This window comes from Apteryx rowi, unplaced genomic scaffold, assembly GCF_003343035.1.
Source record: "Apteryx rowi isolate R43461 unplaced genomic scaffold, aptRow1 scaffold_686, whole genome shotgun sequence".
NCBI classification, from domain to species: domain Eukaryota; kingdom Metazoa; phylum Chordata; class Aves; order Apterygiformes; family Apterygidae; genus Apteryx; species Apteryx rowi.
In genome coordinates, this window is record NW_020450967.1 from 391,174 (window position 1) to 415,864 (window position 24,691).

Below are 24,691 nucleotides of genomic sequence, written 5' to 3' on the forward strand. Positions count from 1 at the left end.
GACTAAGCAGCTTGATTACAAATGTACTCGACTGGTGCAATCATGCCTACTTTCTAGGTACAGGACAGGAAAATTCCTGTTTACTAATATGAAGCTTTTTTCAGCAAAAGATTGCAGCTTACTTAAATATTCCTTGTACACGGTGCACAGCTACTCAACGGGTGCCAAACCAAATCTGGGAGTTAATCTTACTAAGATGTTAAAGGATATGATCCTGGGTAGTATGGTACAGGTAAATTCTTGGCTACTTCACAATACCCAGATGGTATCAGGGACCAAACATATTCATTTGGATTTTATCTTGTGAACAGCACAGTCTCCAAAACAGGCTTACTGGAGGGTATAATTACACAACCATTTTAGCCAGGTGCAACACTGACTTGAAATGTTCCTGCCCTCCCTCACTAGTGAGGCCAATGTAATTTTTGTGTAGCTATGCTGTGAACGGGATCAGTGAAGTGACTCAGTCAAAACAAAAGCAAAGCTCCTTGCACATGCAACCACTGCTCCTGACACAGTTTCTAAGGCACCACTCACAAACAGCTGCAGCTCAGGAGTGGGTGCACCTTTATTCGACTTTGTCACCAAGCGAGGTATTCCTCTAACTGCATTCTGAGCATGTGAGGTACAGAAGAACTCTGCTTAGTACCTCAAAAATGCACAGCTCCCTGAAGAGCCAACAGACTACACGTTACAGCATAAGACAACTATTTCCTTTTATTTTAACCTGAGGGAATTTAGGAAATATTCACAGAGTCTGCTTTTCGAGATTGTCTTCTATCTGATATTATTTCTTCATGAAATTCACTGTACTGTCCATATTTTATATATTAAAAAGTAGTGATTGGTGTGTGCCCTCTTGTTACTGTATTGTGAGACTTCTGTACCACGTCTAGTTGGTATAAAATGCATATACACAAACTTACCTTGTGGTTCTCTGTGCCAAGAAAATAACAGAAGTTTTCTGAAGTCACAAATTTAAGTGAAAAGAGTTTCTCTTTAGAATAAATTAGGTTTTTAAAAATACCAATTCCTCCAAATTTTTCTAAAAATAAAAGGTTTAATTCCAGGATTTTACTTCAAGTCCTAAAAAGAAGTCTTTCAAACAACACCTAGATTCTTATTAGACTTCTTACATATTCTTCAGCATACAAGATCCCCTAAAACAAAGGACTAATTTCGCTAGATAAAGCATCTCATGCTTAACAGTTTGCATAAGCATGTCATAAGGAAAGTAACACAGCATAGTAAGGAATGTTACTGTAACAGCATTGGAATAAAAACAGCCAAGTACAATACTGTGTGCAGAATCCTTTAAAGTATGGGAAAGACTAATGGAAGTGCTGAGAAAAATTCCTGTTTAAAATGAAAGCAAAATTGGTGTGATCAAAGGATGTCTTAAAAGCAATTCAAAATATTCTGATAAAAAAATGGCATTAAACCTCTGCAACAAGTGTGTGGATGAAGCTAAAAAAAGGCAAGAATATGCTAAAAGAAGCAAGAATATTGAGGAAAAAACACAATACCTCATCCCCCATCTGTGGTACAAACGGGCACCGACGAGGAATAGTATCTGTAATCCATGCTGAAGGCAGCCATTCTTCTAGTGTTAAGCCATTTTCTGCCAAAACTCCTACAGCTAGCCTCTGAAGAAAATGCACAGAAAAAATGAGTATGAATAAAACTATCATTTGTGCAACTGCTGCATTTTGACAAGTATTCTATTAAAAACAACTGCTATTTCTTAAATATAGTGTAAAAAGGAAAGTATTGCTAACGTGAAGGTAAGTCTTACAGAACAGCTTTCAATAATACCAAAACAACAAAAAATATTTTAAATTATCTGAAGAACTTTTAAAAAGTTTTTTTTTCTTTTTTACAACCTCTTGCAACACACAAAGACTGAATTTGCTAAGGCTCCATTAACAACATCTGATGCCTCAAAAGATAGAGCTGAAATATGCCATGCTCTTTAACCAATTGCACAAAGACTTTAAAAGAAGGCAAGAAAAATTCCTAAATCTGAACTTAAAAGCTGCATGGCAGACTTGAATTTGAACCTTTTTTGCACTGAAACAGTCCTATAAACACAATTTTGCATTCAGAAACAAAATTCAGCAGGCACACAGAACAGTTAAGCTTCTTATCCTTTCTCCTTGTTAAAGGTACATCTCAAATCCCATTCCTCATAGATGACAGTCAGCACATAATTAAACAACTTACGAGGACCAAAAACCATTTTTCATCAGGCTGGATCTAACCAAAGCAATTACACATTTCAGGCTAAAAAAAAAAAGAGCTGTTTCTCCTTAGTCCAGGTCTCAAGCTATACCATATGTTGGGCTCCAACACTAGAAGGGCCACACAATATAACAAAGCAATGCCAAACTGTGGAAACTAACAGGCCAACTCGCCAGGCCAACTTACAGGGGCCCACAAGACACTACAACTATACAGCTGCTTTCAATTAAGAAGCCCTGCAAAATGAGCAGAAAGATTAATGAACAGAGGTAAAGCAGGTGAAAAGGACCTGGGGTGAAATAAGAAGCTGGCTACTTTAACATGCATGGGTACATCTGCATTACCAACTGGCATATTCAGTATAACTTGTTGTGGGACTTTTTAAATACTTTCTTTAAAAGTATCAAGAGAGAACCTCTCCAGAACTTCATGATAATCATCAGTTTAATGCCCTCCTGAAACCAAGCCTGAACTCAGACTATTGCACTTAATAATCAGGAAGAGACTAGCCCCAATGAATTTGTCTAATCATTTCCGAAACCCTACAACATCCATTAGTATTTAGTTCCACAACCTAATTCCATGTTCAGGTGGTTTGGGGTTTTTTTGTTTGTTTGTTTTGGGGTGGCGGTTCTTTTCTGAGCTTGATGTCTCAGTGTCATTGGATACCTCATAGTGACAAAGTAAGGGAAGAAATCATTCTGTATTTACTCATTTCTAAACCATTCACAGTTTTATAAAAGCTTTTTATCATACCTCCCATCCCAAAATCTCTCGTCTAAGCAAGAAAGTCAGTCTSTTTTGTCTGCCTTCATGCAGAAAAAAATCCCTATATCCTTTGGTCTTCTCCCGTCCTTATTCCCTTTTATATCCTGTTTTCAATTGATTTTTGGTGGAGAGGAATTAGAAATGTAAAGCACTCCTCAAGATCTGGGCAGCCCATGCATTTACAGAGAAGGATGACGTTCAGCCTCTACTGCTTAATTCCTGCCATTCTGTGTGCCTGCCTACAGAGACTCTCGAGACCTCGTTCCTCAATGATAAGACCTAATTTTGATTCAGGTTCAGTAAACATGAAGAACTTGCTACCAATTAGGACACTGAGCTCTCTGAATAACCTCCCAGGAAGGCGGCAGAACCTCTACCACAGGAGACTTCAAAGACAAGCACCTGTCAGGAAAGACAGGTAGACATAATCCTATCTAGGGGAAGGGCAACAGAGAGATGATCTTCTGGTATTCCCTCCAGCCTAGCATCTTCTTCTGATTCTAGAACGCTCTAGGTCATCTCTAAAAATCTGTAATACATTAAGTCAAGACATTTTTGGAATCAAAGACCTCCTACATCCAGATAACTGGGATCAAAATGAATTTAAGCCTTCACACAGTTCAGCCTTTGGAAATATTGGGCAGTCACCCAGTCTTATCTATTATAGTAAAGGCTAAACTAGAGGCTTCACTCATTAAATAAATAAATAAATCACATTTTTCCCTACCTAATAGCTTCTTCTGATTCCAGACCATATAAATAACAAGATACTATTAGTAACAGCATTACAACCAATGACTGCACCCAATAAACAAAAATGATCTAATCAAAGAGTAAAGATTGCCACCCAACACCCTGCACTTCTTAGCAAAGATTCACATTTTAGCCAATACTACGCCAACCTGCATCTTAAAACAGCTCTTTTTGTCAGCCTACCTTCTCCATTCTAACGTGGGACAAAATGCTGAAATAGTGATTACAAGGAACAGTGAGAACTCCTAATCTTATAAATAAGATATTTAGTTGCTTAGATGATACAGTTGATTTCCTTAGATGATATAAAAATCGAAGCTACAAGCTTATGAAAGCCATTAGCATCTACCAAATATATCATATATGGTCTCCATGAAGAAGAATGAAGAAACCAAGCTTACTGAGTCTAACATCTACTTCATAAAAAAACACCGAGAATAAGAAAAGACACTGAAAAATTTCACGCTGTGCACCAAACAGGCATGACGTGACTACGTTAGAAAACAAGCAAAAGCCAATCAAACAACAACAAAATCCTGATCAAGTGAAATTCCTCTGGATGTTATGATAAGCACAGTGCAAGCAGCATACACCATGGAATTAGTAGAAGAAACCATATGGCTGTGCAAACCTAAAACTGGAATTAACTGGGGAGATGTTCAGCACAGCTGAAAAGATATAGACACATATTACATCAATACTCAATGTATCTGTAGAAAGGAAGTTTCTGGTCTGAAATAATATGGTGTTAAGGATATTAAAAGTGTTAAGTGAAACACCTCAAATTTAGAAAGGATATCATTACAGCAATCCATCATTTGACTTACAAGAGGTAGTAATTATCATTAACATTAATTACTTGTAAAAGTCAAGATGTGTTTGCAAATTAGATAATATTAAGTTGTATACATAACTGAATCAGTCATTTGATTCTTTTAATGACAGTACAAATAAGCATCCAGTGATCTCCAAAGTACATCTAACCTTCTGTTTTCTTTCTTTGGGTTTCCTCTTCTTTGGTGATGTTGTTGGTCCGTCTTTCTCCTCATTCCCTTTTTTCCTTTCTTTCTTAATTTGCTTCTTTTGTTTTTCAGGTCCTTCTTCATCCTCTGAACTACTTTCTGCTTTCTTTGTTTTGAGTTTAGGAATTTTCTTTGGTGGTTGCAGATTGATTCCTGCATCTGCTGTCCAATCAGAATAATCACTAGAATAGTCACTAGGGATGGAATGCCACAGAAAAAAGAAAGTTAAGAAACAGAAGTTAAAAAGCAATTTGCAGCGCCATGGTTTATATAATATAGCCCATTGCAAGATTGTTAGTTATGGTCTAGATAACTACAATATTTTGAAATTGAAAAGCAGTGCCTAAAATCCCATACTCAAACTATGTTTTAAGCAGTAGTAAACTAAGACTGAATCATTTCAAGGTTTTTGTAAGAAGCTCAGCTTCTGGCATCGCTGAAAATGAATCCAATGTTCACTTTGTCAGTTCAAGAAAATTTTTAATTCTGGATACTGTTCTCAGAACTTCTGGTTTTGAAGACCTTTAAATAGAAGTTGATAAAAAACCTACTAAGGTCCAACAGGTAGCACTTGATCCACCTTATTTCTTTACTTTTAAGAAGACATTAAGGATGAGTTAGCTGTCTCAATCTTTGCTCTGTAATTGCAAACCAAAGAGTCAGCAGAGGCACTTGCACAGCTCAGACAGATAGTCACGGCAATTTGCTATTGTATGCCTGAAATGTGCATGTGCCTGCAAAGAACCACTCCCCTGCAAAACCAATAGGAAATACTTCTGCTGGCAAACAAGGATGAAACATTTCCTAAGTTTTAGTTAACTAATAATACAACTGAAAAGGAAATCCTGGAAGTTTTAAGTTCTTTGCCATCTGTTCCTCTAAATGTCCACAAGTGTTTGCTATTCCTAACTAATTGTTTACACAGAAGATAAGGTTCTTTAAAATTTTCAAGCAAGATTTTTTTCTGTAAGATATACTGTTACTTACCTAGAGCTGCCATCACTGTGCCATGCTCTTTCATCATCTTCTGATGTTCCACCACTGGCAACAACTACTTCTCCTTCCTAACAAGAAAAAAAAAAAGTAGCATTTTCCTCAGAAAAATAATAATACATGACAATATGACTAACAGTCTTCCGGGCTCTCTGTATATRTTATTAACATACAATATCAGAGAAGTTTTGCACTGTTGAAAAACATTTTAGTTTGCACATATTAAATTTAGTTGACTTATTTAAATGAAAGCAAAATAGAAAAATATCTGTATCTGGACAGATGCATGGTGTAGAGCAACATTTCTTAACACACAGCCCATAGAATCCTGACTGCTTTGCAATCTCCATAAAAAAAGGTTACCATATCTTTTAAAAAATTATTTCCAGAACTTTCTTTATAGTAACTGAAAAAATGTGAACATACTATCAAATGAAAATCAGGATAAGCCTTAAATATGCTTTTATTACTCATTTCACTTTAGCTACATACTCAGACTTGTGTGTATTTAGAAAAGATGACCAACTCTCCATGTCTTATGAGCCGTTTTCAGATTCTGACAGCTGAAAAAGCCCCAGCAAATCTTAGCTCTCATGACCTTAAGTCACTTCATCTTTATGCCCTTCTCCTCTAAAATCCTGTTCATCACTTCATGCTGTATCAGCCTGTGTATGTGTGTACACACATCTCATCTCTTTCTCTCCCATCTCAAATGAAGCCTCTAGAAAATCAGAATGCTAATACATTGTCTACATAATGATTTATCCTATTTTTTAAAATAACTATAATAATTAAAGAAGTCAAAAGCATTTTGATACAGTCTCTGAAACCAAAATTATTTTTAAATAAAAAGTAAAAACCTAACTTATAAAATCTGTGTAGAACATCTATTAGTTTGACAGTAACCCTGAAACCCAGTAGAGTGTACTTCCAGAAAATTAACTTAGATGTTTCTTATAGACACTGAAAGTACAAGATACCGGAACAACTCATTTTCAAAAAGAAAAGAGAAACAAGAAACAAAACAAAAAACAACAAAAACCACACACAAAACAGAAAACCTCTCTTCTTCCCCCACCCCCAAACTACACCAGCCCCCAGCCCCAGAACAAGGGGTGCAAAGTAGCGACAATTCCAGAGAATTTATCTTGGAGTATGAACATATTGAGACTTCAGTGGAAAACTAGTAATTCCTTTAAATCCATACAAACACCATACTAAGTAATTGACCTATGTGATGACACACCATATCAAACAATTGATCTAAGACAAAGATTGAGAACAGACAAAGTCTAAAAAGTTATAAAGTCTTTCATTTTTAGTAACTGTTCAGAGTCAAAATGCACTTTGGCATTAACGGGATGATTTATACCTGTCTTTTTCAATGCTAACTCCCTCACACTTTCTAAAGCCTTAAAAAAGTATATGGGACAAAAATCAAACCTATTAGGTTTAAAGGTAATAAAGAGACCTTTTGTGATGAGTTGCATGTATGCAATACCTTTGCGCCCAAACAGGACAACACAGATACTACACTGATAAACAACTGAAAAATGAGTATGTATTTAACACTGTCAGGAGGAATAGAAGAATCCAGATTTAATGTCTTAGTTACACTTCTCTGGAAAGAAATTCAAAACCCTTACCTCTCATCTTTACCATAGCAAATGTCACCCTTTTTTTGCAACAAGTCTGAGATACTGATAGTACAACACAAAAGCAGCTTGCACTGAACTAGTATAACTCTATGCACAAATAAGTTCATTTTGACAAACAATTTTTCAGTTTTCTCAGTGTTTCCTTCTTTAAATTGTCTTCATTGCTTTCCAGTAGAAAGCAATTTGCTTATACATTGCAGAAAAATGAGCAGAAGCTCTTTAGTTATTGGATAAAAATTAACAACACAAGTATTAAAAAAATACAGATGTTCTTGCAGGTTCTTACTAAGAATTTGTTGCTTAGAGCTACACTGAACTGAGGTATTGTCTTATACCCAACAGGCATGTGGAAGAAGTTTTAACAAGGGCACGAAAAGGAAAGATTTGAGGAAGTTTACAAGTTTTTTTTGCCAACTTATGCAGAGTAAAATTTGCATTTTAGAATATGGATTAGGCACATAAACAGTTCTGTTAGCACAAAACCCCAACCATACAGTTTTAAAGAAAGTTATGTAAGAGGTTAGGTATCTACCATATATAATGTCTTATATTTTATACACACAATTTTCTATAAATTGTGCGTATGAAAGCTCTGAACATAATGAAGTTACATAAATATATGGGGGTTGGTTAAGGTTTGCATTTTGCATTCAGGAAGCAAATTTACTTCTTCTATTAAACATTTGTCTCCTTTTATCAGACTTAACACGCTGTGTAGTTGACAAAAAACCTGTGCATTTAAACTTGGCATATTTATAGCCTTTTTATGTACAAGTCTTTCATCTTGAAATTAACACTATTTACCATCACCTCCATTCAAATTCAAACATATTGCCCATACCGATTAGGCTCATGAATACAGGTAAGATTTAACATCAAAAACATTTACCTTGGAAAACGTCCTTACAAATGAACGTTTCTATCTTTTTGCCAATTAGTTTTAAGCCAAAACTGAAGACACAAAAGCAGCATATGTGAAAACCTAACTGAACATCTATTTTTAAAGAAGTGAAAGAAAACCCACAATGAAAACATATCCTGAATTTCCGCTAGAAATAGCATTTAATCAGCTGAAGCAGGAGCTTTAACAGATAGAAACAGAAGCTACAGTATTGTCTCATGACTGAGAATCTTACATCTGAGGAACTGTGTCCGTTTTCTAAATCTTCAGCAGGCCTCGCAGTTTCTTCTAATGCGTATCTGGTACGGTAGTTGTGCTGATTAGCTTGCTGCTTTCTTGATTCACTAGCATCTAGTAAATGATCATGAGAATGGTTCTGTGAAAACACAAAAGTCAAAAATAGGTCACTTTTGAGTATATATTTTATTAATATTGGCTTGATTTCAGATTAGCATCCTATTTAAGAATAGTATTCTAAGAAGCAACTTCTGCAGTAGCAAAAAGATACAAGTGCTAATATTAGAAAATCCAAAACAAGGTCACAAGTCCAAAACTAGAGAGCAGTAGAGGAAAATTTCCCACATACACAGCTTAACATGAGCACCAAGCAGTTCAGTATATTCTGCAAAAAAAGAAAAAAACTTTCTGTACAGATATAATAGGAAATTCTTATCCTGAATTATTAAAATTCTTCATTCTTTGCAGTACAAGGTACACAGACTGTTAACGGATAGGCTAAGAGCTTGTAACAGCACAAAATTATACTAATAAAAATGGCTCAGAGGAAACAGGAATTATACTCAAGAGGTTAGCATAAGACAACTTTCCCAGTAAAAGTTAATAAGTCCCTGTAAAATAGAGCTTACTAGTTTATCTATACACATTGTAATAAATTAATAAAGTATGCCTTGCATTGGAAATCTATTTGAGTGAATCAAAATAAAAACATTTTCCCCATTTCAATATTATAAGTGCATTGAACTTTGGGAAAGCTGTATCTCTTAAGCTTATGCTCCAACTGTACATCGTTAGCAAACCAAGAAGCTACACTACTTATGTTTACTACTCGGTGCTCTTTTATGCTATACAAGTCCACACAGTTGCTGCAGCACTAGGATTTTAGAATAGTGCCCTTCTACAGATGCAAAACCAGCTATATGTACATGAAGTTTAAAATTTCCCCTCTACTACTATAGAATGACAATGTGATACACACCAACTACATGGAGTACCATAAAGAATTGACATGGTATACATGGAGTACAACTTATGCCTGAATTTATAGCGTGTAAATATTGACCACTATATGACCAGAAGACCAGACAGACAGCATCCCAAAATAAAGTTCCAGTAAACTCCTATTAGTCTCAACACTTTGATGCTGGTAGCTGGAGACAAGCCAACCTGCAGATCTCGCAGGTACTGCATTTCAGTTGCCTTCAAGTAGTAGCGTATTGTTACATTTATTTTCCTTCAAATGACACATGACAAGAAAAACAACATGCAAGTGTGCCATTCTGCGTAACAGAAATGTAGATACTTATAACCCAATACTTAACTTACAGAGACCTTTAGCATGTGTTATTTTGCAACTGAAGGGTCAGATCTGCTAGAAGAGACCAATATAGCAGCACATCCCTTAGCAGACAGAGATGATGGTTACCAAGAAAAGGTTTTTAAATGGTAAAATGATACATGGAAGAGTTCAAATGGATTAAAGCCAAATGTAAAGTATCCGAGTTCCTCTAAAGCTTAAAATAATAAAATAAGGTTGTAATTAAGAAATGCTTCACACTCGAGTATAAAGAGATCTTGTTTCGCCTGTAGAAAACGTTATATAATGCAGTCACTTGCTCCTAGCACTGTAAGTATGTAGTTCTGTATTAGATCCCTGCCAAAAAGTGCTATGATCTCAGTTTCCAGGGGTTTGTTCAAAAAAATTTTTTTTTGGCACCCATACTTGAACTTCTGTCTAGCCCAAGATCTGAAGAAATAGTTTCTGGACACTTTTCTAGATGCCACAAAAGGAGGGGGCTTTCCCCAGTGTTTTCCACAAAAGCCATTCAGATATCTATTAAGTGCTGACATGGTTGAAAAACTGGTCTCAGGAATGAGGCAAGCGTAACTGGAAGGAACCACAGAGAGGTACTAATATTATCAGAGCCTTCTGGTAGGACAGACTGCTTGTACCTATTCCCTTTGAATCTTTTCTTCTGGAGAAAAGAGAAGATCCTGCCTGTCCTGTATGATGGAAGTTTGGTTCATGACTGGGATCTTAAATTTTCTCATTAAGAACAAAACACACTTTCTGGCCAAAACTGTACTGTTTTCTTTCTGGCCAAAACTGTACTACTTTCGCAGAACACCTATTGGGAATAACTACTTTATACAAGGCCAGCTATCTGTTAGCATCATGAAACAGGGTACAAGAAAGCAAGGACAACAGAAGTGGGATCACATAGGCCCAATGAAACAAATGAGTCAAGTACCCATTATATTAATAAGGACACATTTTGCAGAAGCTACATTATAGCCTGATTAGATAAGCTTATTTGTCTTATCTCTCTGGAAATAAAATCTCTAAAAGTTTACATCCCCATTTCTAACTAGAGGTGAGATTTCTCAGTTGGGTACTGTGAATATAGCCCTTTCCCCTATTTATACTGAAACACTGGATCCCTGAAAAACAGGCATGTTTTGTATTACTTTCTGGTTTTGGAAAGAGTTCTTCTCTTTTGGCAGTTCAGAGGTTGACAAAAATGACAAAAAATCAATCAATCAATAATCTTTCCTTTCATGGAAGCACCTATCAAAACAGTAACAGGCTGTTTTGGGAATGATCTAGCACCAAAAGAAAAAGAAAGTTCAAGAAGTCATTGTAAATAATGAAGAGGGACCATAAGGTATACTTATTGTACATCTTACCAAAAATGAATTTTAACATCRCTCCTACTCAACACAGCAATGCCAAACCTGTTGAAAACCTCCAGGTTGGGCAGATACTTATTATTGTATTGGGAGGGGGGTAGGTTTGACTAGAAAGAGAAGGTATTACAAGCTTTTTCTAGCTAAAATGGAATCATTAAGATTTGCAGTAATGACTGAGGAAACACAGCTGACAGTCCTCTTTTTACAATATATATCATAGAGAAAGAGCTTGAAATTGGACTCTGAACTCTACAGGGAGGCTTGGAAATAAAGCCAAGATCATCATGGATTTGAGGTTCAACCATCACTTTCTATCTCTCTTTAGGTATACTTTGATGAACAGCCATATATGCTGACAAGTAGTTTATATCACATCCAAGGCTTCCATTCTATATCAGAGTTCATCTATGACACATTAGAAATTACAGCTGCTGCCAAAACAGTTTTTCTGAGAAATACAAATGGTGAAATTTCCTGTATTTAACAGTGATAGGTTCAAACAGGTCATCTGGACACAGCTGGGAGGATTTTTTTAACACCATTTATGAAAGACCTGTTGACTCAGTGAAAACTCTCAGTGGTGTCCTGACAACTTCCAAGTTTGAGCACTACATAACACTACTTTTATACAGGATTGTAGTAATTTTGAAGACCTTTGGCTACAATAATTTCACACTCTTTCTTCACCAGCTGTCTCTATTCTCAATCTGAAAATTGTCCGTCTTTCGTGAAGGCAGTAGGGATTAGGCTATACTAGCAAGTTAAACAGGGCTGGGTCACAAGCATACGCCCAGTACCAGAATGCAATCATCAACAAATGCTTACAACCTCCTTAGGACAGAGAAAGGAAACTCTTTGTAAAGATCTGCATATGCTTTCCCAACATTATGCTTTCTGTTCATCAGTTTGTCAGACAGCCTATATAATTGCTTTAATTCTTGACTGGATACACTATTTAAATTTTTCAGCCCAACATTTATCTCTGAACTTAATTTGTCCTTAATGAATTTCATTTTTTTTCTAGAGAGATACTTCTTCTAGAGAGACATAATTTTGTATTAGCGAGATCTTTAATAAATACCTTTCTCAAAAATTAAACACTCTTCAACAACTGTGAGTTCTCCCCAGATGACAAATTTAACAAATCCCCCAAACTGCTAGTACATAAAGCAGTTATTACTTTCTCTTCCGCTAAATATCATCCCTCCATATTCTCCTGAAGTATAGAGCTGTGCTTATAATTACTTACTTCTTACTCTTACCATCACATACGGGTAAGAAATTAATGTAAGGTATTCCAAAAGAAATGAAGACAACAGGCAAAAAGCAATAAGTGCTTAGCAGTAAGTGCTTCCAGGTCTTAAATATTTTACTCTAAACATCTTGCCAACATACCTGGAAGTAGTGGTTAAATCACACATAAGCGGAAGTTAGTACTTCTGAGGAACACAACAAAGCTATCTTTAACAAAGAAACACACACATTCCTCCTGTTTTGTTAGTTTGCAACACAATGATTTACACCTGCAATGGTAGAGGCCTATTTGTACTTTTTGTCCAACCACAGCAATCTCCAACTTCCTTGAAGCTTCTAATTTCTACCTATTTGCAATTAAAAACATTTCCATTTTTATCATTTAATTTTACTTGGATAGACTACACCAACCCTCTATTCTGTAGAAATTCCATAGCTCTTTAATATTTATTGAAATGCACTGTAATCCCAGTAGTTTAATAAATGAATACTCTCATTTTATGAACTGGGAACCTTTATCTAAGCATGTTATTTATCTCATTTCTCAGCATTTGGCATGTTCTCCAAAAAAATTAATTTAAAAAACAGTTCCATTTTGAAAAGGCTAAAATTCTAATATGATGGTCTTTCTTGTGTCATTAATTTCATTTTTTTAAATGTTCTTATTTAACAGTAACCTCAAAAAACTCCATACCTCACCAATGACTTTGAAAGTCAAATCAAATTCTTCACTTGACATGTAAATCAGTAGTACTAAATGCTATTCAGGTCAAAATATCCAAGCCTTCAGGTTCACTCACACAGCTCCATTAGTCTTTCAAAGCAATCATGTACACACATTTCTCAATATGACCCACATCAAAAGAAATGTGGGTCTTCTAATTTTAAACATTAACATGCTTATCTGACTTCCACCTAAGTTGCAGATATTGTTAGAGAAGAAAGACCGAGTTATGACTTTGTACTGCTTTCACCACACCCTGGAATGACTCTGGAATAAAAATTAATAATAGGATTTAGGAAGGCTCCTAACTGTAGAAGTAACTTTAATTACATTATGTTCTTCCCCTAGACTTGAACTAAAATTTAGGCTGCAAACCAAAATGCTAAGATTTGTTCCTGTCCTTTTCATTTCCATACTTCTGAGATCATTTTAGTTATACAGAGGAGAAGAAAAGAAGAAAATATTATTTTATCATTATTATATGAATGGAGCTGAAAATTTTCAAAAACTGATATAAAGATGAATATTCTCTAGTGCATGAATGTAACCGACTTTGTATCCATATGAGGGTAATGTTTTAACACAAGCCCTGTTTACTTTGTTCCCAGCATTGCTGATGGTATGGCAGCATGAGACATTTTCTAGAATTCTTGACATTGCAATTCTTAGGGCCATAAATTACTAAAAGAATGTTTTCCTCTCTTTYGTATGGGGGGATCCCCATCTCTTCTAGACCATAAATTATCTGATGAAACACTGAAGAATTCACTAGGCAACAAAAGGGCTACAATCTTTCAATACTATTGTAACACAAAGATATCAGTATCAAAACCTACCACATGCACCCAGGGTTAAAAAAAAAAAAAAAAAAAAAAAAAGATTTACACAGTACTTTCCATTTCTATCTTTAACCTACCACAAATAATATTAATTGAAGGCCATACAGTCCGTGTAAAGAACAGCAAAGAAAGTGCTTCTATAATTATGTTACTAATTTGTACAAAAAAACCCTAAAAACATCATATGACAGTTTTTTGGACTGGAATCAGTCCTACTTCTCTTCCCAGTTCTGTATATAATTTTATGATTACAGAAGGGGACAACAATTCTAATCCACCATTCCAAATGCTCAGAAATTACTGGGCAAAAATGTGCTTATGTTAACCACAAGAACAACAAAAATTGCTAAAATCTGGCAGTGTAGCTAATTGAGAGACTTAATCGCTTGGGACCAAGCACCCTTTTCACAAATTTGTTTAGCTTATTTAAAGCCTGTTTGATATCTACTCATTTCTTAGTCCCCCTGAGATCTATCTCAAAAGATTTTCACTATCAACATACTTTTCCATAAATCTGAGTGCTCCAAAAAGTGATATTTAACAAAGAATAAGCAAAGGAAGAACATCAGATTTCTGTCCTGAGATAAATGAAGGGCACATTCTCATCTGGATCAACATATAAAACTGAGCTAGCTTTTGCTCTGAAGGATTTTAAGGACATAAATATGTACAATGAAAATYTGGGATTCAAAAGGATCCAGTGAAACCTTTAAATTAAGGAGACTAAAATTTTTTCCTCTGGGAAGAATATTTAMAGTCATCCATTACGAGCTTCTTTTCTCAAAGATGTAATACAAGTAATTGCCAAAAACAAGATGCTGGACTAGAGCACCAGCTCATCTGCTCTGCTATTTTTATGTCCTAGTGATATTTTAGGAAAACTATAACCCAATTAGAAATCCAAGAGTAAGCTGGTAGGAATGCATGGAGCAGGAAGGATCATTTGACTGCATGTGGTAGCTAGAGAGAAGGGGGGGGGAAATCTCGAGCAGTGCAATTGTCCAAGTAAATTTAAAGAAAGCCTATAAATCAGCACCAAAACACATCCCCTCAAGTAAAGAAATAAAGCTTTCTTAAAATTTGAATTTTTGAGGCCCATCTTCTATTATTCCTGAGAGAAAGCAAGAGTTACCAAACACTACGATGCCCTTACAACACATTAATGGGCCTTATCATGGCTGCCTCCAAACCCCTGAAGGACAAAGGGCTTATTTCTATGTATAAAAACTGGCAGACACCAGACACACTGGGAGAAAAAAAAAAGTTCATTTGATCTTGGGCAAACACACTTAATGGAGACTGCAGCACTGAAATTAGCACACGTAACATTTCTTCAGATAGTAATGCACAGAATTTTAATGAGACTCATTTAAGAAAAAAATGGAAAATGATTAGGGGACTACCGGGTGGGGATTACTCTCACTTTTGTTGAAAACTTTACTTTGGTTGAAGGCCAAAAAAAGAAGCAAAACTGAGCATGTAAATTAAGTTTAGGAACTGTACAAATGTGTTCATCTCTAATTGACTGTTTTTATTGCATATAAAATTCATTCATCATTGTCAAAAAAAAATTACAGGAGCACTATTCAACATCTGAAATTCACTTACTTTCAGATCACTTTCAGTCTCCGTCCTTTTCTCCCCAAGGAAATGGATAATATATGGTACAGGCATTAAGTATGTTACTCTGACAAAATTAAGAGTTGCAGAGTCTTTTTTATACTTGTTCTTTAATTTCTTTTGCAAAATATTTTTACTTATTTTTCTACCTTGAACCCCTGAATTGATTTTTACTATTTTCAATGGACAACTTGCAGGCATGTATTTTATTAAGTTTCACCCTTTTAATTAAGGTGAAACTGTCTCATCTAGAGCACTACAAAACCTAAAGCAGCTCAGTTTTACTGTTACTAAAAACCCCTTCTCCTTTACAACTTTACTTCTTTAATTACAAAATTTGGTAGGTTTAGCTAGGAAAGAATAGAGAAGCATGTGAGATGCACAGATAAACCCTAAATTCTAGTTATAAATATATGAAAGTTATATGAGAACATCAAGTCCATTACGATGATAAGTCTCATTTTTAATACAAATCATTTCTTGCTACGGTTTTCATCTATCCAGTCTCTCTCCTGTGAAAAATGTATTGGTAGCTCCATTAAAAAACATGGCTTACAAATTCCCATACAAAAAACAGCACCATAATTATGAAGGTACTGTGACCAAAAATACCTGATTCTTTATTCATAACAGGATATGTGCTTAAATGCATTTAAGTTAAGGACTATGACTTMAGTTTTAATCAAACCTTTCCACAGAATGCTTTATATCAAGCTCTAAAAAACAGTAGCAGGATGTATTGGTCAATAGTAACAGATTCCCAAGAGCAATTTCCCAACAGTCTCCAATACCAGATTTAGAGGGCTTCTCACTTAAGGACTTCCAAAAGCAATCTCAGTTGCTTATTTAGAACATAATTAAACATCAACAGAGACAAACTTTCTCATTCTGGGAAAGTAAACATATATTCCTGTGTTCCTGTTTTTTTTAAATTTGAAACTGAGAAGAGTAATGTAAACTCATGTGGCCTAACACACTGAATTAAATTTTATGGTTCTTGCTGTAATAAAGTACAAGTGGCTATTTACCTTAGAGAAAGTAGGTATTTTGTTGTCTCTTTGAACATGACTCATTACATGCTTTCTTTTCTCTTCCGACCGATAAACTTTTATTTCTTCTTCTCCCTTTGCTGTTCTCCATTCTTCTTGCCTACTGGAAAAAGAAAATTGAGAAGTTAACTTAAAAGCAAAATACTACAGTTGAGAATATTTCTTTCAAACATGGAATAAATGTTCGATGCTTATAATATTCTTTGAGTAGTAGTAGTTTCTCTCTTTAGAGTCAGAATTCAGCTTCAAAGTTATCCTTTCTGAACACAGTAAAATTTAAATGGCAAGTACTGAATACCTGCTATGTTGTGTTTAAAGGACATCCATCTGACTTAACTATCTCCAAATCTATGATTCTCAATTCAAAATCAAGATTCTGGAGAAATGGCCACACAACATCTGAAGTAAGGCTGAAAAACACAACTGAAAAGTACTCTTTCTTGGTTGTTAACAAGATAGCATTTTCTAAATCCAAAGGAAACCTGCATATTTACACCAGCACAGTGACTTGGACATCAGTTATCTCACCTTGAAAAGATTTTTCAAAATTTTAAACATTCAAAAAGCATTTGGTTAATTTCAATCGTATTTCAGAAAACTAGAGCATTTTACTTTTATCAGTAAAGCAAAAAATCCCTACTTGCCCTACACTAAGGAATGTATTTCTCACAAGAGTTTATTACTGAAAGAAACAAAAGTACTGCAGGTTTGGAAATTCATCTCAGGCACATGCTGGATTACGTCAGTGTCCCAGCTTTCTATGAAGGCCATAAAATGTCAGGGACTAACGTGGTCAAATCCCTGTAATCTTATGCTAATAGTCAGAACAAATATAAGCAGTTAGATCCCAATGCATATACAAGTTAAATTACTCTCTCATCTGCTCTGTCAGCATTCTTTAATTCATAACACTTCGATAATTCCAAGACTTTCAAATGTCATGGAAACAACAGTTGATTTCAAACTGAAACTGATTTTAAGAATTATGAGACCACAGAATAGCTAAGTACAACACAAGCTGTTCTGTAACAATGTGAATTCCAAAACTGTTTAATTTAACTAAGTTTACCAAATTAAAATCCACTGCAAATTTGGAAGACCTCTGTTTACCTGGCCACTCCGGAAGAAAGCTCAGGCACTACAACCCTTCGACTCCAAGCCACAAGGTCCCGCTCAGTGGCTATTTCACTTCTTGGTGCGTTGCTGTGCATCTGACGCACACCTTCAATTTGTCCACTACGTCGTAATCCTATATTTGGTGGTGAGTGTACTTCTGAGGTAGAGCTTATAGATCCTGAAAAGTCAAAAAGTCATAGCTGTATTACATCTAAAATTCCAAATGCGAAATGAAAGAAAAAAAAAAATCTATTACTTCAGAAGAAAGTATTAATGGAATAGAACAGTTGCAATAATCTCTGTAGTTTCCAAAACTCGAACTTCTTACACATCTGTGGAGCTGCAGTACTGTTTAAAAATTCATACTGAAGAGGAGCTGAGACATCAATACTCTGAGGTAAAGCAAATGTTTCACTGGTTCACTGTTCTTTAAAAGTGCTTCTGAAAACATTTACAAAAAGCTGACTATTGCTACTGCACTGCAGATCCATTTAATGAAATGCTGAGCTATCTTACTGAATCTGGATATTCTTTAAACACAAAGTCCACTACCTTCAAAAAAATGAAGCCACAACACTGGAAATTATTAGGAATCCAAGCTGTAAAATCTACAAACAAGAAACTGAAATGGTCAAAAGAAAAAAAAAAAAAACATGATCCTTCAAACACCTACACTAAAAAAAAATTTCAACATGTTTCCATATCTTTCCACACACTTAAGATCTTCTTGCCCACTCAGGTGGGTTTACCATGATGAATTTTTTAGAGTTGAAGTTTACTGTGAAATCTACTGCAAGACATTGAAATGTGAAATAGTTGTACAGAGAAACATGAAGCTCTTTCCTTTTTTCTCCCTTCCATTTCCTTGATTATTTACCACAGTTCAGACTCCCATCAAGTATCTGGCCAACTCTAGACTAAACAGCAGCATAGTTATTATCGCTAAGGGAACACAGTTGCCGCAAATTCCTTGAGGGGGCATACAACAGCTATTACAAATTTGTAATGTTAATAACTCTGAGGTTAATAATTCTTTTTTGTGAAAGAAAAAAAAGATGGGAAAGTTGTACTATTTTCTATGGCTCCATACCTCCTTTCTAGTAGTTCAACAAAACGCACATACCATGCACAATAATGTGATTTACATTTTCCAACTGTTAGATGTTTCAATAGGAAAAACAAAACAAAAAACAGCCAGTAATTTACCTCTGCTTATCCGGCTGGTACTGCTAGTTCCTGCCTCCCCAGAACGTCTCTGATCCTGTTCCTGCTGAAGTCTTTGAATCATGCTATCCAATGGACTAACTTCTTGATTTGCTTGTTGACTGAGAACTTGATTCAATCCTGTGAAGTAAAATACCAAGAGAACAACACATAAATGTTGATTTGAGGAGCCAAATACTACAAACTGGCTATCTAAATTTTAGCTTTGAAATTCAGAAGTACAGTATATAATCACATGTTTAAGTATGGGCTAATACATACTTTAGGAATCTCATTTTTTAAAACAGGTAACTTTTTTCTTAATATTAACAGCATTAAATTTCCTGGGGCAGGGTCAAGATGATCACATACCACTCCTAATAAAGGTTTAAATTCAATCAAGTATCACCAAGTCACAGAAGACTGTTGTTTGTCAGCTGAGTTAATGTAAATTGTTCACAGGTATGTTCTTAGCCTGTCCCAAATGCACTAAAAAGCACATTAGCATAAACCTCAATGAAAGAACTACATAAAGGATGTCTGATTGAAATAGAATAGTTCTATCTATACTAGGGAACAGCAAGCAGTAAAAATGTCTCCACATAGGCATTATGATAACACAGGTAAGTAATGCTAATTTTCTTTGATATGTACAACAGCCATGAAACCTCTTTGGGTAGGTCTCTTGACAGGAGATAGTTCTATTTGAAAGGATTAGAAGGTAATAACATTATTTCAGTGCAGCAAGCAAAAACCATAGCATGTAAGCATAAACAATGCAAAACTTCTTTTCTTAGCCACAATGGTCACAAAATACTAGACAGATATGGAGAAAAAGGCAAGGGTTACAGGCTGATTTGAAAAAGAAGTCAAATACCTCAATACAGAATTTGTGATGGAATGGAGTAGTGAGAAATTTGTGAAGAGAAGCAAGTTGCACACATTTGTTGAGACACAGAAGAGGGAACTTGCAAGACTTTGTAATGAGGGATGACAGCGTTCAAAGAAATAAGCTACAAAAGTTATTTTCCCAGCATCATTCCAAAGAGATATCACAGTGTAAGACCGCACTTACCAAGATCAAATACAAGATACTACAGTAACCATGCTATGAAATAAAGAGCTTTGATTATGTGAAAGACAGAAACAGCCATCTCTTAATGGATGATGTTATGCAGAAAGAATATAAATATTTAAGATAGTGGTCTCAGGTTTTCAAGGTTAATTTAGTTGAAGCCAACTTCCCCAAAGCTTAGAATCATGGAATGAAGTCTGGTACAATCACAGATGTGTTTTCTGACTGATGTGTAGTAAGGCAGTCAGATTTATTTGGTGAACTCATAAGCAGATGCACTGTCTCTTGCAAACAATTTGAAATGCTACAAACAACCCAGGAATGCTTTTAAATAAATAAAAAAAAAAACCTACCTAAAAAAGGAGTATTTTTCATATTTCTAGTTTGCAAAGTTTGCCTTCCTAAGTAACAATAAGTTAAAAAATAGTCTAATAGAGAAGAGTGGTGTATATTTGAAATTTTCAATATATCTGGTTAAAAGGAGCTTCATCTAACATATAAACAGTAAATCAAGCATGACTAGCTGTTTTTTAACTCTTATAAGAAAGAGAAAAAATAGATAAGAATACAGAAAATTACTTTTCAAAAAAAAAAAAAAAAAAAAAGCTTTCATAGCTCTAAGAGAGATCAGTCAAATCCTGTAATAAAGTTTCAGAAAGCAAGGAGCTTCCGTAGTGGAAGGGGAACATATAAAGTACACAAACACAGTTTAGGTTTGGGTAAGATGTATATACTGTTGCTAAATTGTAGAGTAGAAAAACATCTTCTGTCTCTCCCAAATCTCTCTGGCTCTCTGCCAGCCTGGTTGATGGCTTCCTGCTATTAAACAAAATGCTATGGACATCGTCTTCCTATGGACCTTCATCTATCATGCAAACACATCATTAGATTTAATATTGTTTGGTCTGTGTTCAGGGTCTGACTTATTTCAAAATATTACAATGGAGAATGCGTCCAGGACATTTTCCTATTTGGAGATTACAAGAGTGTCATAGCTCCATGTAACAATGAAGTAAACTCACTGGAACCTAATTTAGCTTCAAAACCACTGACTAAAAAGCTGGAGATAAAGCATAGCAAACAGCAACAAAAGGATTTCTTCCTTCTTACAAGTGCTACTTAGGTAGCACTTTCCTATAATTTTGGAGGACATGTTAAAACATTTATTAAAAATTATTATTTAAGTATTCGGTGTCTTGCTCTCCTCATCTGTAGACCTGAGGATGAAGAAATCTCTCGAGCAAAATGATACGGTATTTTATGGTCCTTCTGACAAAAGATGATCCTTGGAACATCTCTCAGGCTAGCAACTGTAGGAAATTTGTAAAATKGTCTTTTGGTAAGGAGCAAAACTTCCACTCAACTTTCCTAGAATTTCTGACACACTGTAGACTTAAGCACAGCATATATAAGCCACTACTTACAGGCATAGCCAGTTTTCCCAGATTTTCAAGAAAATCCAGATACTTAGCAATGCCTATCCTGGAAACATTTAAAGCTAATGTCACCAGCCACTGTTTGGTCATTCACATGAATGCTGAACCAGTAACACACAACAAGCAGGCATCATTTTTAATTCTCCACCTATCTGTACCACATTTAGGCAATTTCCAGTAGCTGTTGCCCCAAAGTGTGTTCTCCACGTACACGGCATGTGAGGAACAACTTTAGGGGAACATCCTAGGTTTTTGCTCATCAAATCTTGAGAGATCTTTAATTGAACTATCAAAGCTTAAGTTGAATGATTTTCTTCATCTCAAGAGGAGRAGGGTTTGGCAGGAGGTGACAGGTGTCCTCCCACTTTCCTCTTCTTGTAGCTGTTACCTGAAAAGGCGCAGAAGATCAGTCTACTTCCTAGGTTCTCTGAAGTAGGAAGTCTTACCCCAAAAAGATCAACYGAAAGCTCACTCAGCATCTTACACCATTTCAATAATGAAATGATGAACTCCAAGCAAACTGGTATTGTAGCGTTAGCTAGTACTAACTTGAGTGATGACAGTACTGTAAGTGATGTAGACTGTCACAAGCAATGAGTGCCAAGCAACTCATAAGCCATGCAACTCTTACATGCTACATGAATTCTTATCACCAATGATGAAGAAAAAGTACAAAGCGAGAGGGTAGGGGTAGAACACCTGGAGGTACGAGGTATACTGTATAATGAACTGAAATTTTCCATACCTGAAGATGTCACTCCCATCTGAGGAATAAGCTGTTCCTCCCTGCAGTTCTCACGACCAGGAACTAGTCTTTGAAACCTTGCAGGATGAGGGTTGCCATCCACATCAACCAAAAATGGAGGAGGCATAAGGTGTGGAGCCTGCTGCGTCTGTTCATCCAGGACAAAGTTGTTGGCATCACGGATAAGGGGCCGATAATCACTATGAAAGAACATCTGATCTGCTATCTGTAAACAAAGTCATTTTGTAATTTTTAAAGAACCTATAAAAAAGCATACAAAACATATCTGCCAAAAGTATTCTTTACAGTGTTACTGGTGGTCACTTCTATAAAAACAAGGTTATAAGCTGATCTGTTTAATTCAGTCTAAAGGGGAAAATTTAACAAGTCTGTGTTTTTTTTCCCAGTACTCACTTACTGTATTATGTATGTATTATACTGTATAATACGAGGAGAATAATCCAAAGGCTTGAGTGTGGGGAGTGTTTAAAGAACAGGGGAATGGGGGAATGTTTAACAACATGTAGTTATTTGACACAGCACAGATATATTAATAGGTTACAAATTATGATGTATATACACCTGATGATGAAAACTGTACCACAGACTTCTAAGAGCTATGGTGTGGGAAGAATAGGAAAAATACTTATCACATCATTTGTGGTTCATCGCCTAGTATTTTAACACAAGCAGCCAAACGTACATATTCTTACTATAGTGCTAGATATTTGAAAAAGTTTCAATAGATAAAAAACTGAATTCTTCAGATTCAAAGGTTTGTTTTTAATTTCAGTGCATTCCCTCATGATTTATTCTAGGTGACTTTGCCACAGGCACTCAGGACTGAGGAATTCTTTTGTCCAGTCAATATATACAAAGGCTTATGCTCCACCCCCTCGCTGGCACATGCATCTCCACGTCATGCAATCAGAGAGATACTGGACTACAAGGAGAAAAGAGAAAGCAGACAGCAAGCAAAATGACAGATAGACTACACATCCCAACACTACTCACTGGAAAGTAAATCCCTTTGAGTGACAGTTCATGTAGACAGCTGAACTTTGAACAAATAAAAATAATACTCCACACAACCACAATTCACTAGAAGAAGATTTCCAGTGCAGCATAGAAATGGTTAAACAATTGATCAAAGGTGTAAACAGATCTCCAAATAATCTTGTCATGGGTGTTAAAAACAGATTTTTGAGCAAGGACACAGAAATACCCAAGTTCTGGTAGAATGTGTTCTGACTCTGCAGAGTATGCTCTATCATAACCAATTCATAACATAATTTTCTATAACTTGTAATTCAGAAATCAGTAAGAGAGACATGATTGCGTCATCAGGAGACCAGACCTCAGAGTATAATACAAACACTAAGTTTCCCTGTCCTGGATGAGAGATGACCGGGAAGGAAAGATGACAATAAACATCTGTCTGATACAACATCAAGAAGAAATCTGAGGTGCCTACATGCATCCACATGACGTGAATAAAAACATATAGGAATCATCTGTCACACAGGCTCTTGACTCTCCAAATTCAGAAAAGTAGCACCAGCAAGAAAACCGGAAAGATGCACAGGGAGATGCAATAGCAAAGAATTTACTTCTGGGATTGAAATGGCTACTCTTACTGAGTACATATGGACAAGATCATGTCCTATGCAGTAAGCGGCCCTGACTGAAAGAGGTATTGTTGCCAGATTCTTTACTAACTTGAGAGAATGAATGAAAAAGATAACAAGCACTCTCATGAGGGGAACAATCGTGTTTCATCAACAGAAACCTTGTTTCATCAAGGCAAGCTTAACAACTTTGTTCCTTCAGCTCCAAGAGTTAGCTCAAGACAATGAAGAAAAGTCCTCTAGGAGGACTTAAGGTTTTGTGTAGAATCATAACAGTAGAATATCTAGTACTTTCATCTAGCGCAATCCTCCTATTACTATTAAGTACTTTTCATAGTGAAAAAGAAGAGGTTCCAATGGCATGATCATACAGGCTGTGAGTTTTAATGTCCTGTGATTTGGCTGTACAGTGCTCTCTGCATCCCACATTACCAGGTTTTGTAAGCAAGGGGAGGATCTGAAGATCTTGGATTCAGTGTCCTCATACCAGAACAGTCTCCGGTGCAATATCCGCAGGGACTTATCTGTATTTACCTTTCTGTGTACTCTTTACTGCAAGCAAGTATGGAACAGAAAGTAAATAACAATTTTCCACTCCATGAGACAAGAATGGCATTTAACAGAGAATCCAGGCTCAGACCAGCTCTAAGCAGAACTCCGAAAAGCTCCTACTGGAACCTGGGGCTCAGAGATACACTCCAATGTAAGATCTTATCCTCAGGCCCCAGGTCCTTCAGG

General features: G+C 35.8%; 1 protein-coding gene across 10 annotated transcripts in view; it reads right to left on the bottom strand.

Moving 5' to 3' along the window:
- The window catches only part of PHIP (pleckstrin homology domain interacting protein), an 86,247-nt gene that overhangs the window by 30,228 nt on the left and 31,328 nt on the right, over positions 1-24,691 (bottom strand). For all 10 annotated transcript variants that reach the window (XM_026086209.1, XM_026086208.1, XM_026086207.1 and 7 more), the window contains 8 exons: positions 22,326-22,551; positions 19,073-19,210; positions 17,861-18,044; positions 16,730-16,853; positions 8,572-8,712; positions 5,772-5,848; positions 4,747-4,978; positions 1,527-1,646 (listed from right to left, as the gene is read on the bottom strand). In XM_026086209.1, coding sequence (XP_025941994.1) covers positions 1,527-1,646; positions 4,747-4,978; positions 5,772-5,848; positions 8,572-8,712; positions 16,730-16,853; positions 17,861-18,044; positions 19,073-19,210; positions 22,326-22,551 — 1,242 coding nt within the window. The remainder of the gene's footprint in view (positions 1-1,526; positions 1,647-4,746; positions 4,979-5,771; positions 5,849-8,571; positions 8,713-16,729; positions 16,854-17,860; positions 18,045-19,072; positions 19,211-22,325; positions 22,552-24,691) is intronic.